Source organism: Sarcophilus harrisii, chromosome 2 (assembly GCF_902635505.1).
Source record: "Sarcophilus harrisii chromosome 2, mSarHar1.11, whole genome shotgun sequence".
NCBI classification, from domain to species: Eukaryota; Metazoa; Chordata; class Mammalia; order Dasyuromorphia; family Dasyuridae; genus Sarcophilus; species Sarcophilus harrisii.
Window position 1 is genome coordinate 570,489,119 of NC_045427.1, and position 13,530 is coordinate 570,502,648.

The following is a 13,530-nucleotide window of genomic DNA, read 5'->3' on the forward strand; positions in this document are numbered from 1 at the left end:
GAGAGTTTTGGGGTCCCTTTGTCACTTTCAGTTTCTGAAATTCACACAACATATATTAAAACTGCGGCCTTAATAGCAGATAGAGCATGTGCTCTGTAGTCAGGAGGACCTAAATTCAAATGTAGCCTCAGATACTGTGTACAAGTCACTACCCCATATTTGTCTCCCAAAAGAAAAACAAACAAAAAAGAAATTGTAGCTTTCATCAGTCTTTTAGAAAATATACTTTTATAGAAGTTTTATAAGCATTAGCTAGTCAAGTGACTTACCACTATTTGACTATTAGGTATATAAAAACATATATGTGTGTGTATATACATATATATATATATATATATATATATATATACTTTATAACAACATTAATATTTAAATACCATTTCTGAAAACTTGATCTTAATTTTTACTGTGTTTTCAGTAATTCACATTGAGCATAGCTTCTAGGTATGTTAAGTAATTGCTTTTCTATGGTTCATATTTTTTATATTATGTCATTTCTCTTTTTTTAATTTTATTTTTTAAATAGCTAGGTATCTCCCAAAGCATAATGCCCGTTGGCTCAAAAAAGCCTCATTTACTAAATATTTTGAGAGTCTATGACTGTGATTTGCACCTAGTAAACTAAACTTGAACACATATAATACTATTTGATAAGGGAACATTATACATTAAAAAAGGAAGCAATCACTGGTTTATATCTTATAGGAAAACACTTAGACCATGTACTTTTGGAAATGGGATATGGTTTGAGACCCAAGGGACAAAATTCCAAAATGCAAAGTTCAGATAAAAGTGAGTATTCATGTTCTTTTAAATATTTTGTGTATGAATAATATTGACTTTAGATGGAGAAAATTATTCCAGATGGAAAGTGTGGAATAAAATCATAGTCTTACTGCTTTTTCCTCATTTTCATATAGTTTCTTGTTCCACGTATAGTAGGTCACCCTCTTAAATTTAGTTGTCTGATTACTAATTATTTCAACCATGGCCTGGAGTCTAGTGAGCTTATTCAGCATACAAATGGAATTCTGCACCCCCAATTCCCATCTGGGACCAGCTATCACCACAACCATTTGTGTTCCCAGTAATTAGAATAAGTAACTTTCACAAATAAAAATGCCTATTGCAACAACAAAAATACCAAAAGAAACATATATATGTATCTAGAAACAGGTGATGATTAGGCCAAATATTTATTTAGGATATAATGACCACATATTTTCAGATTGAAAAATGCAAGATCTTACATCTACTGAACACTTGCCCTGATTGCACAAATTTGCTATAAAAAAAGCAGGGACATGATTATAATCAAAAACTGATCCTTCAGGCCTCAGCCTGAGAGCATATACATGATAGGATAAAACATCCTTAGTTCACTTTAACAATTCCACAATTCCACCTCATAGCCAGACTCAGGAATAATCAGGCAGGTTCTTATACCATTGGGAAATGAAATCAGAAAGGATCCCACCTTAAGCAGAGGTTAAAGCTGTCCTCCCAACTCTTACCCAGATACTAACCTCCACCTGTAACAATTCAGGATCACATTCCTTTGAGTAACTTATGCCATATTTCTTTCAGATAGTGCATTACTGGTTTGATGATATCTAAACTCAAAATTTCAAAAATCAGCTACAGTGCCAAGAGATCTTATCTCAAATAACAAGTTTCATTAATCAAAGCTTCAGGTGAATTTAGCTCTCAAGGATCACATATCTTACCTACTTAACATGGATAATAGTAAGAGATTCATCCTAGAGAGTTCACAGCTTATCTTTATTCTAAATAGATGAGTTTTAAATTCAACATTATATTACAATAATAAAATTCATCGTTTTACTTTTAAGATGCTCAATATCCCATCTATAACAGAACATATTCTTAACCATGTTTAAAGGGACAAAAATATAGACCACTTCTCAGAATCTCCCTAAACAATGGGAACAGCTTTAAAATAACTCAATACAATTAAAATTCACATAGAATATAGAATATACTATCCTAATTTCATATTAAAGAACCTTATCAGAATTAATATTAATAATTTCTTCATCCTAAAAAATGTTACTTCAACTTCCTCCAATCAAGGAGTCCTTATAAACTTTTCTAGAAATAGAAATTTCAGGTATAACATGAATATTGTTGAAATTCCTTTAAGCACAATTAATCTCCTCTTCTATCAAAACATTTCTAATTGCAAACTGAATTTTAGAGATTATAAGTTGTCTTCAACAGTCCAGAGGTTCCTCCACACACCCTTTAAATCTGGTGTTCTCAGCCTCCAGATTGCAGCCTCAGTCATCTGTAATATCTGGTAATGTCTTTCTCACTGCTTCTTCCAGTTCTTCTGGAACTGCAAACTCCAAGTGTTTTATGGGTCAGGTATTCTTGCTTCCTATGGGCTAATAAGGAATGAGGACAAGCCAGTATATAATTCCTTAAAGACTAATTATTTCAAAAGAGGTATTTCTCCTTTTTTTCCTCACAAATAAAAGTAAACCAAACAGCATCTCACGGGGGAAGTTCCAGATCACTTCTGAGAACAGTTCTAATTTTTTAACAGAGAAATAGACAAATATTTGGTTCAAGGCAATTTAGTCTGTAACATCAATTTAATAATCAGTTACTTAAGAATCTGATTTATTCTTTCCACTTACCAGATGAGTGCATGTGTCTAGGTATATGGAATTGACATTCAGTTTGTAATCCTATTTCTTATGAAACTTTAGAAGTACAATATGTACCTTTATCAGAATCAGTAGCTTCTACCAATCTATACTTAGGTATAATTTGTTCCATTGACCCCTCTGAAAATAGCAGAGCTTGGGAGAAAGCTTTCACCCATCCCCCCATATCTCAGTTTCCCCTTTGGTGTTCATTTCATTAAAACCTAAGCTAAATATTTTGGAAGCCAGGCTACCTCTCTCCAGAGGGACACCTCTTCAACATTACACACCTTTAAGTTAGTTTCTTGTGCAGTTATACATATCCCTAATTGTTGTAGTTGTAGTTCTCTAGAAAGAAATCTAGCCTGTAAGCCCTAAATTCCACTCATTAAAACTTACATTCCTCTGGGCAAAGCATCTGCAGGGTAAGGATGTGATAACTCTATATCCAAGAACCAAAGGAAGGGAAGAAAAAAGAACAAAGAAAAGAAAAAATGGGGCTTGCCCTGAGGTCATACAGCGAATGAATATTAAAATATGGATTTTCAATTCAATAAACCATTATTAAGTGTCTTCTATATATTAGTCACTGTACTGAACACTGGGGATACTAATAAGAAAAGCAATCCCTTTCCTCAAAAAGCTTATCTAAAGACAACACACAAAAGAAAGCTAGAAAGGAGAAGGGGTGCTACTAGGTACCTGACACAGCAGCTAAATCATGTACTTTGGAGTTCAAACCAACCTGCATTATAGATGGAATGTAGCAGGTTTTAATGCAGTCTTTTGATTCTTCTCAGAAGAAATTTTGTTCTGATTTGGCAGTTATATGTTGTAATTTCTAATCTGTACTTAACCTGATTTAACTAAATATTTCCTTTATAATATGTTGATCTTTATAATTGATAAATGTTATGGAGGGTCAAGTTTAGGACTTTCATTTAACTTTTGTAGCTGTGGCTAAAATATGCATGTTAAATTCATTGGAATAGTATCTAGTACAATAAAAAGTTGTTTGCAAATGAAAATCGCATGTAATGGAATAAAGAAATCATCATAAAAATTCATATTAAGAGTATTGTCTTTTTTTTATAAGTGATTTAAAAGGTTTTCATTATAATTTTAATTCTATATGTTATTTGAATTTTCTGGGAAGGTGATTTTGAAGATTCTGGGGAAAAAACAAGTAAAGATAAAACAACAACTGAATGTAAGAGTAATCTGATTCCAAAGGTGTTATCCCTAAATGTTGGAGATGAATTTTGTGGTGTTGTTGCCCATATTCAAACTCCAGAAGACTTCTTTTGTCAACAGCTACAAAGTGGCCGTAAGTCAATTTCATTTTACCTACTAGCTAAAGAATATCAGCACCTTTCCTCTTGTATATTTCTTCATATGTTTTCTTACAAACTTATCATTGGATATTTGTATTTTTAAAATGTTTTTGTCTACAGGCCAGCTTGCTGAACTTCAGTTATCTCTCAGTGAGTACTGTAATAAAATGTCTACCCAATCTGACTTTTATCCAGCCATTGGAGATATCTGCTGTGCACAATTTTCAGGTAAGGGAAATTACAGTACCAATTCTATTATATTTGATCAAGGTTGCATCATTCTGCCTTGGCCCACTGCTATTGGTGATTTTTAATAAAATTATCCATTTTATTATTTTTAAGTGATCTGTTGTAATAGGACTAGTTTACAAACTAAAAACAATAAAAAATTTTCAGTTTGTATCAAGTATTAGCAAAACAAAACTACATTATCAAAATGAATCCGTTTCATTTAAAAAAAAAAAAAAAAAGAAAGACAAGTAGTTAAAGCCAAGATTGTGGAGTAAAGTCAGTAACTCACCTGAGCACAGTGGCGGAACTACTAAAAAGTTGGGTTGAAACAATTTTCTAGCCCAATATTGGAGATTGCATAGGAGATTGAAAAAAAAGTTCTGCCTTATTAGGGTGATGGTAGAGCCTACAAGACTGTAAGTGGGTCAGAGAGCTAGTCAGAAGAAATTTAATGGAGATTTGTTGCTGGTGCTGGGTATAAGACCCTGTTTTCTGACAATATAAGTTGTAGTCTGAAGAGAAAAAAATATAAGCCCACTGCCACTTAGGATGATAGGGGAGTAGGGGCCCCCTTCACAGTTTCAGGATGGAGAATAATGCTTGTAGTTTTCCACAAGAAAGTGCAGGCATCCTAGTCAAGACTTTAAGGCTTTAAAGAGTGCTGGTGGTTGCTTACAAAGCAGAGCACAAGCCTCCAGGAGAACAATGATCACACCTCTCCTTAGCTAATACTACCTTGGACAAACTGAGAACTTACAGACCCATCCAAAATACCTTTGTAAACAAGAGCACAAAAAAAAAAACCCTGGAACATAGGACAGGGTCTTATACACCAGAGGAGCAGAGCCCAACTTTTAATATAAAGTCAAAAATAAAAAAATAGCCTAAAAAAAAAGAACAGCCCAAAAAAGGGGGAAAAAACCAAAATACCTGATCATAAGGTTACTATGGTGACAGGGAAGATCATACTATAATTTCAGAAGAGAAAATCAAAACAGATACATGGAAAGCCTCAAAGAAAAAATATCAATTGGGCATAAGCCCAAAAAGAGTTCCTAGAAGAGCTCAAAAAATGTTTTAATCAATGAGAGGTAGAGGAAAAAATTTGGGAAAAGAAATGAGAGTGATGGAAGAAAATGGAAAAAAAAGAATCAAGAGCTTGGTAAAGAGTCACTTAAAAAAAACGGGAGGAAAAACACCTTAAAAAATAGACCAATGGGAAAAGTGATAAAAATCCACTTGAGAAAAACTTAAAAAAAAAAAAAGACCTGAATTAATCAAATGGAAAAAGCTCATTGAAGAAAATAATTACTTAAAAATTTGAATTGATCAAACAGAAATTTATCATTCCATGAGATATCCAAAAACATTAAAATTGAAAGGATTAAAAAAAAATGAAATATTTCATTGGAAAAACAATCGACCTGGAAAATAGATCAAGAAGAGAGAGTTAAAGAATTATTGGACTATCTGAAAATCACAATTAAAAAAAAAAATCTTGACATCAACTGTCAAGAAATTATCAAGGAAAATTGCCCCATAATTGTAGAGTCAGATGGTAAAATAGAAATTGAAAGAATCTACTGATCAAAATTTGACTTGCAATTGCAAGACTCAAAGAAAAGTGTAACAAGATAAGTATGAAAAAGAAGCCATAAGGGATTTAATCGTTAAACTATTTAAACATTCTTATATGGGAAGATGATACTTGTAAATCCTAATAACTTTATCATTATAAAGACAATTAAAAGAAGGCAAAGGATACGAATGTGAATTGACTATGATGGGATAATTTTTAAAAATTTAAATAAGATGAATTTATTGGAAGAATAGGGAAAGCTGTCTTGCTTAAAAGAAGCACTAAAGGGAGAACTTTTACATTAGAGGGGAAGATGGGGATGGTAGGCATCACTTGAACCTTAACTCTCATCAGAATTGACTCAAAAAGGGAATGAAACACACATTGTGGTGTACAGAATCAATCTTGATCCAACAGGGAAGTAGAAGGGGAAATGGGAAGGGAGAGGAGATAAAAGGAAAGGATGGATTAAGGAAAGTAGTAATCAAAAAAGTAAGCAGACTTTTGAGGAGGGAGCAACTTAAAAGAAAAAGATAAGCTGTGGAGAAGAAGAGAGGATAGGATAGAGGGAAATACATAGTAATTATAATGCAATGCCGGAGAAACTGAGGCAAGATAGAGATTAGAGAGTATTTAATATTTTATTTAAAAGGGAGAGATTTACTGGAACCAAATGGATCCATGGTTTGGTCCCAGGGCTGAATGAGACTATCGTCTCCAAGACTCCAGCAAACAGTGTGAGTTCTCAATGACCTATATACATGTGGCTCAGACATAGGGGGCAGACTGAGGCAGGGGCGGAATCGGTACTGAGAGAGGGAATGAGACTCTGACAAGGTGGGGTGAACCACTGGAGATGGGGGGAGGCACCCCAGAAATGGGGAGAGGCATCTTGATAAGACAGTATCTGATATTCTAATAGTGTGAGATGGGGAGAGGCATTCTAATATTCTAAAATAAGAGATCTTTTATTCTTATTAAATATTCTGATTAAGAGGGAGGGGTGGTTTTGCAGGATTGAGCAGAACAATTATAAACAGGCAGAACAATTAGGAAAACCAAGACAGGACAATTTAGGGAAACTGAGGCAGGACACTAAAAGAGAACTGTGGCATAACAATAATTGTGAATGAAATGCAGAACCATATGATAGAGTAGATCAAAAATCAGTCTGAAAATGTTATTAAAAGACATGAAACAGATACATGGAAAATTAAGGGCTGCTGAAGCAGACTCTATTATGCTTAAAAAGAAAAGAAAAGAAAAAGAAGCAGGGTTAGCAATCATGATCTCAGACACAGTAAAAGTAAAAATAGAATTAAAAGAGATAAGCAGGAACTGCATTATATTAAAAGGAACCACAAGTAATAAAGTAATATCCATACCAAACATATGTATGTTTGTAATCCAAGTTCTTTTTTTTTTTTAATGTAGCCTTTTATTTTCAAAATATATGCAATGATAGTTTTCAACATTCACTCCTACAAAACTTTGTGTTCTAAATTTTTCTTCCTCATCTTTGTGTCCCCTTTGACTCAGCAGTACCACTTCTAGGTCTGTATCCCAAAGAGATTAAAGGAAAATGACAAGGACTTAGAAAATATTTATAGTAGCTCTTTTTGTGGTAACAAAGAATTAAAACTTGAGGGGATGCCCCTCAAGTGTAGGATGATTGAACAAATTATAGTGTATAATTGTAACAGAATTATATTAATGCTATAAAAATTATGATTAAGATGCTTTCAGAAAAACCTGAGAATACTTATATGAATCAATGCAGAGTAAACACAACCATGAGAAAAATTGTACACAGCAATAGCAATATTGTGTGATCAGAACACTTCTGAAGGTCTTATGATGAAAGGTGTTCTCCACTTCCATTGAATGAATTGATGGAATATGAATGCAGATCAAACCTTATTGTGTTTTTTAAAAATTTATTCTCTGGGGTTTTTTGATCTGTTTTCTGTTGTAGTATGGCTAGTATGGAAATATGTTTTGCATGGCTATACATGTCTAGTCTGTGTCAGATTGCTTACCTTTTCATGCAGCACTGTGAAGGGAGAGAAGGGGAGAATTTGGAATTCAAAATTTTAAAAAATGTAAAAATTGAGAGAAATTTTAAATTTTCAAGAGTAATAATCAAGCTTTTGTATAGAGTTTTAGTGTTTATGGAATTATGAACTTTTCTGAGATGTAAACAAAAAAGTTAACCACTCATAATCTTTTCAGAACTGTTTAATACATATGAAGTGTATTGTGTAGAAGACTCAGAGTTAGGAAAACTTATAATCCCACATCTTGTTCTGATTGTCTTATCACACAAAGTAAATCATTCAAATTTTGATTGATTAGGCAACTCTCCAAAACACTAGTTGTACATTTGCAAAAAAGGTTTCCTCACAATTTCTTCTAACATTGAATTTACAGACTGGGCTGGAAAGACACACAATACAAGATTACTGTATCAAGTTTATTGTATTATAAATGTGTGTTGGATGTACTATTTACTTTTTAAAAGCCACACAATACAAGATTACTGTATCAAGTTTATTGTATCATAAATGTGTGTTGGATGTACTATTTACTTTTTATCTTTTGAAATAAGTCAAGTCAGCAGCCATTAAGTACTTTGTGTCTGTACTGTACTTACACACTGGGGATACAAAAGCCAAAATACAGTCCTTATTCTCAAGGAATTTGCACCCTGATGAAGATGACACATGCTGACAAACAACTGTGTGCAAACAAGACAAATTGGGGTGATCCCAGAGGGAAAACCAAGATAATAAAGGCTACTTGCTAAAAGTGGGGGTTGAGCAGAGATCCCAAGGGAAGTCAGAAGTTGGAGATAAGGAAGGAGACCGAGATCCAGGCAGAGAATGATCAGAGAGAATCACAGGGACAAAGCATTAAGTAATTTGTGTTGGAGATTAGAATGATATTTTTGAACTTTTTTTTCTTGTAGAGATTTGAATAGAATAGTGTAATTTTTCTTTTTCTTTTTTTTCTTCAATAGTATTTTCTTTTTCAACATTTTTTGTAAGACTTTGTGTTCCAAATTTTTTTTCCTCCCTCCTTAACAAACTCTTTCCTCAAGATAGCAAATAATCTGACACAGATTAAACATATGCAATCCTTGTAAACATATTTCCATTTTTATAAAGTTGTGCAAGAAAAATCAGATCAAAAGAGGAAAAAAACCATGAAAAAGAAAAAGTAAACAAACAAAAATTAAAAATACATACTATGCTTTGATCCACATTTAGTTTCCATAGTTCGATCTCCAGATGTGGATGGCAATTTTCATCCCAAGTCTTTTGAAATTGTCTTGGATCATCATATTGCAGAGAAGAGTCAAGACAATCAGAGTTGATCATCTCATAAGCTTCCTGCTATTGTACACAGTGTATTCCTGGTTCTGCTCATTACATTCAGCAGCAGTTCATTAAAGTCTCTCCATGTCTTTCTGAAATCAGCCCACTATCATTTCTTTTGGAACAATAATATTCTATTACATTCAGCCATTCCCCAGTTGATGGACATCCACTCAATTTCCAATTCCTTGCCACTACAAAAAGAGCAAAATTATTTATTTTTGTGACATAATTGTTAAAATAGCACTGAAATGATGTAATGTTGGGCACATTGTATGTAGTAAAAAAAAAAAAAATTGTTTATTGATTGACCCTAAAGAACTCCTACATGACAGTTCGAATGTTCTCTGAAATGAAAGTATTTCATGATGTCTTGGTAAATAATACGTTTTAAGAAATGGTGGCTAAAGAAGAAAAGTACTACTGTTGTTGAAACATTTCCAGATTGCTTAAAATATATTTAATATTAAATAGATGTGTTGATATCAATATTATATAAGCTTTTTGGGTCTAACTTATATATGTCTGTATTTTTCAGAGGATAATCAGTGGTATCGTGCTTCAGTTCTGGCTTATGCTTCTGAAGAGTCTGCTTTAGTTGGCTATGTTGATTATGGAAATTTTGAAATCCTTAAATTGAATAGACTTTGTCCCATGGCACCAAGATTATTGGAATTACCAATGCAGGCCATAAAGTGTATCTTGGCAGGTATGAAGTAGTTATAATAACAACAGTTAATCGTTTTTATAACATTTTTTGGGGTGAGAATAAAAAAATTACCATATGGCAATTTATAGATTTAAAGCCCAAAGTAAAGGTGCTAGAGTTAGAGTGAAAAGGGTATTCCTTTTTTTTTTTTCTAGGAAATTAAAAAAATTAAGAGAGGATGGTATAAAAAGAATGTGAAATTTATCTTATAATTTCCATAAAGGGATGGATTTTACCCATAATTTAAAGTAAGGTGGCATAAAAGGAATAATTGAGAATTCATAGTATAATTTTCAAAAAAGAATTTTACACATTTTTTAAATATTTGATTTTGGTTCTATGTCTCTGATTAGTTGTAGAATAATTGCTTTGAGAAATATAAGTAATGTTTTTAATATATTCTTTTAAGGAGTGAAGCCATCGTCAGGAATCTGGTCTCCAGAGGCAATTTGTCTCATGAAAAAATTAATACGAAATAAGATGATTACAGTGAAAGTTGTAGACAAGAAGGAAAATAGTTCTGTAGTGGAGCTTATAGATAAATCAATTAAACCCAGCATCAGTGTTTCTAAAATCCTCATCGAAGCCGGATTTGCTGTAGGAGAAGGCAAGATATTGACAACAGATACATCCAATGAATTGAGAGAAATTAATGGTAAGTATTTGATATGGTAAGCTCTTAATAGCATAGTAGTAGAGTACTAAGTTGGAAATGGCCTAAGTTCAACAAAAACATGTATAAAATGTGAACATATCTGGAAAATAACTTGGTTCATTCACACAGAGCAATAGATTGTAATAAAAGAAGTAATAATCAAGTAGTTAGAATGTTATTCCTCAGGCATTGGGGATACCGAGCAAAAATGAATCAGTTCTCGATCTTGAGCCTATATGTTATTAGGAGAGACAAGAACATTTATAAGTATAGACAAGATTAACATGAAATTAGTAAAAGATAATTTTGGAAGAGCACTAGTAGCTATAGAGATAAGAAAAAGTTTCATAAAGAAGGTTGTACTTGATCTGACTCTTGAAGGACACAAAGGATTCTGCCAGCTGAAGGTAAGTATGTTCCAGGTATGAAGCCCAGTCAGTGAAAAGAAGAGCAAGAAAGGAGTAATGTGTAATGAAGCTGCAAGGGTAGGATGAGGCCAAGTTTTAAAGGGTATCAATGCCAGAATACATTTGATACTGATATTAATTGCATGTTATATTATGTGAATTATGTAAATTACAACTACTTTAAATAGGGAGCCACTGAATTAGAGTAGGGGAGGAACATGGTCTGACCCATAAGGAAAAGTGTTTTGGAAAAACAAAGATTTATATTAAGTGATTTATGATCATGAAGGGAACCCAACCAAGAGAACAAATTTTTTCCCAAAATTTGTTTTATTTAAAGAAGCAAAATAAGAAAAAAGAAAATGGAAAAGTAATATAAAACAAAAGAGAACTTTGTCATGCCCACACCAGAACATCAGAGAGGATTCAAAATATATAACAACAAATTACCAGTTCAAGAAAGTGTGTGTGTGTGTATTAGTAGAAGAAATTATATTCATGAGTGTCCCTCTTTTCTTCCTTGTAAATTGTTCTTTATTCTCTGCTGCGCACCTTTTTACTTTATCTTTTATTTCCCCCTTTCATCCCCTCCCCTACCTCCAAGCAGACTATAGTTAAGAAAGGGTATATTTATGTATATATACATGTAGATATTTGCATACATGTACATACCCTCGCATACACGTGCATACACACACACGCACACGCACCCCTTTCCTATCCCTGCTGACTTTCGGCTCCTAACAGTAGCCTTGCTATTACTTAACCTCCCTCCCCCCCGCCCATGGATCCCTTCCTTTTCTTCTTCCCTCACCCTTTGCTTCCCTATCTGCTCCTTACTTTTTTATAGATTTTGGAGGGTTCTATGCCCTTTGTAGTATATATGTTCTGCTGCCTATTTAACCCATTTCTTATGTGAGTAGATTTTCAGAACTACAAGCCCTCCTCCCCCCTCTAATGCATCTGTGTTTATTATTCTTCTGCATCTTATTTGTATGACATAATTACTATTTTTATCTTAACTTGCCCCAATCTGTTCAATTTTTTTATTATTTATAATGTTTTGCTATTTCTAGGTCTCTCATGGCTTCATTTGCATCCCCTTGCCCAATTCTAGTTTTCAAAATGTTAATTTCATGTCTGAGACTATCTCCTTTTCTATCTGGTTAACTTTTTTTTTTTCATAATCACCTTGTTTTTCTTGGATTTTTAAAAATATATTTTTTAGTTATTCCTCCATGTCTCTCGTTTTATTTTTAAATTCTTTTTTGAGTTCTTCTATAAATTCTCTCTGGTCAGGGAGCCATTTCACATTATTCTTTGGGGTAGAAGAAGCACTTTTTACTTAAGTTACCTTCTCTGAAGATGAACCCTGGTCTTCTCTGTTCCCATAGTATGTTTCTGTGATGAGGTCCTTTTTTCTTTGATGGTTCAATTTTTTTTTTTTTAAATAAGTAGTATCATTATAAGCACCTCTAATTCTGGAGTGGAGAGGATGGTGTCTCTGGCTTCCCTTCAGCTCCTCACTCTGACCAGGAACCCCAAACTAAGAGCTTCCCCCATCCAGTAAGTGCCCATGGCCAGCAGCATCTCTTCCCTACCTCCGTCTCTGCCCCTCCCTCCCACCCACCCCCAACCCACCCTCCACAGGTGTACTACCTGTTTCTGGCCCAGGGCTGAGTCTCAGCAGCATAGCTGGGGCCTAGTGTTTCTGATCAGCAGAAGTTTTCCCAGACCCCAAACCCTGACTCCACAAACAGTACAGGAGTTGAAGGTTTCTGTGGTTCCTGCTGAGACTCCAGCCACATCCAGCTAGCCTCAGGGTTCCCCACTGAATGTTTCTGTAGAGCTAGTCCAGAGAGATTTGGAGGTTAATCCCTGTATCGGGTCTTTCTTTGTATTTTCTTGGGTTGTATCAGGAGGACTTCTGTTCTACCCCGAATTTTCTTGATGTTTTAGATGTCTACATTTGCCATAAGATGCAAATTTGTTCTATATGTGTTCTAATTGGGAGAGCTTAAAATTTACCAGCCTACTCTATCTTCCCAGAATCCTCCCTCTAGAACAATTTTTATAGTAAAAAGTGTCTAAAAGTAATCAACTTTAAAAGACAATAAGTGATCAACATAATGCCCAACCATAATTCCAAATGATTCCTGATGAAACATGTTATCCACTTCCACATAGTCAATAGACCCACATTACAGATTGAAGCTTATTTTTTGTTTTGTGTAACTTATACATATTTTAAAGATGTATTTTTGTTGCTTAAAGAATGGAAGGTGGGAGGTAGGAGAGACTATGGAACGGAAAATAAAATTGAATTCAGTTACTGTGGAAACTAAAGGATTATCACTGGCAATTGTGTGAAAGATAGATTGAAAGATTTGAGTCAGAGAAGTCAGTTAAGAAGCTTTTGAGTAGTTCACCCAGTAGGTAATACAGATTTAAACTAAGGTGGTGGTTGTGTAACAAATGAGAAGGGTTCAGGTAAAAATGTTGCTGGGGTTGGAGCATAGAAACAAAGTTTGGAAATCATTTGGGAATATTAGATGAGATATACTTG

At 33.8% G+C, this 13,530-nt stretch overlaps 1 protein-coding gene across 5 annotated transcripts in view; it reads left to right on the plus strand.

The window, feature by feature from the left end:
- TDRD1 (tudor domain containing 1) overlaps positions 1 to 13,530 on the plus strand; it is a 71,451-nt gene that overhangs the window by 28,580 nt on the left and 29,341 nt on the right. For all 5 annotated transcript variants that reach the window (XM_023495929.2, XM_031955882.1, XM_031955881.1 and 2 more), the window contains exons 11-15: positions 706 to 792; positions 3,829 to 3,999; positions 4,127 to 4,234; positions 9,732 to 9,902; positions 10,312 to 10,557. In XM_023495929.2, the coding sequence (XP_023351697.1) occupies positions 706 to 792; positions 3,829 to 3,999; positions 4,127 to 4,234; positions 9,732 to 9,902; positions 10,312 to 10,557 (783 nt within the window). The remainder of the gene's footprint in view (positions 1 to 705; positions 793 to 3,828; positions 4,000 to 4,126; positions 4,235 to 9,731; positions 9,903 to 10,311; positions 10,558 to 13,530) is intronic.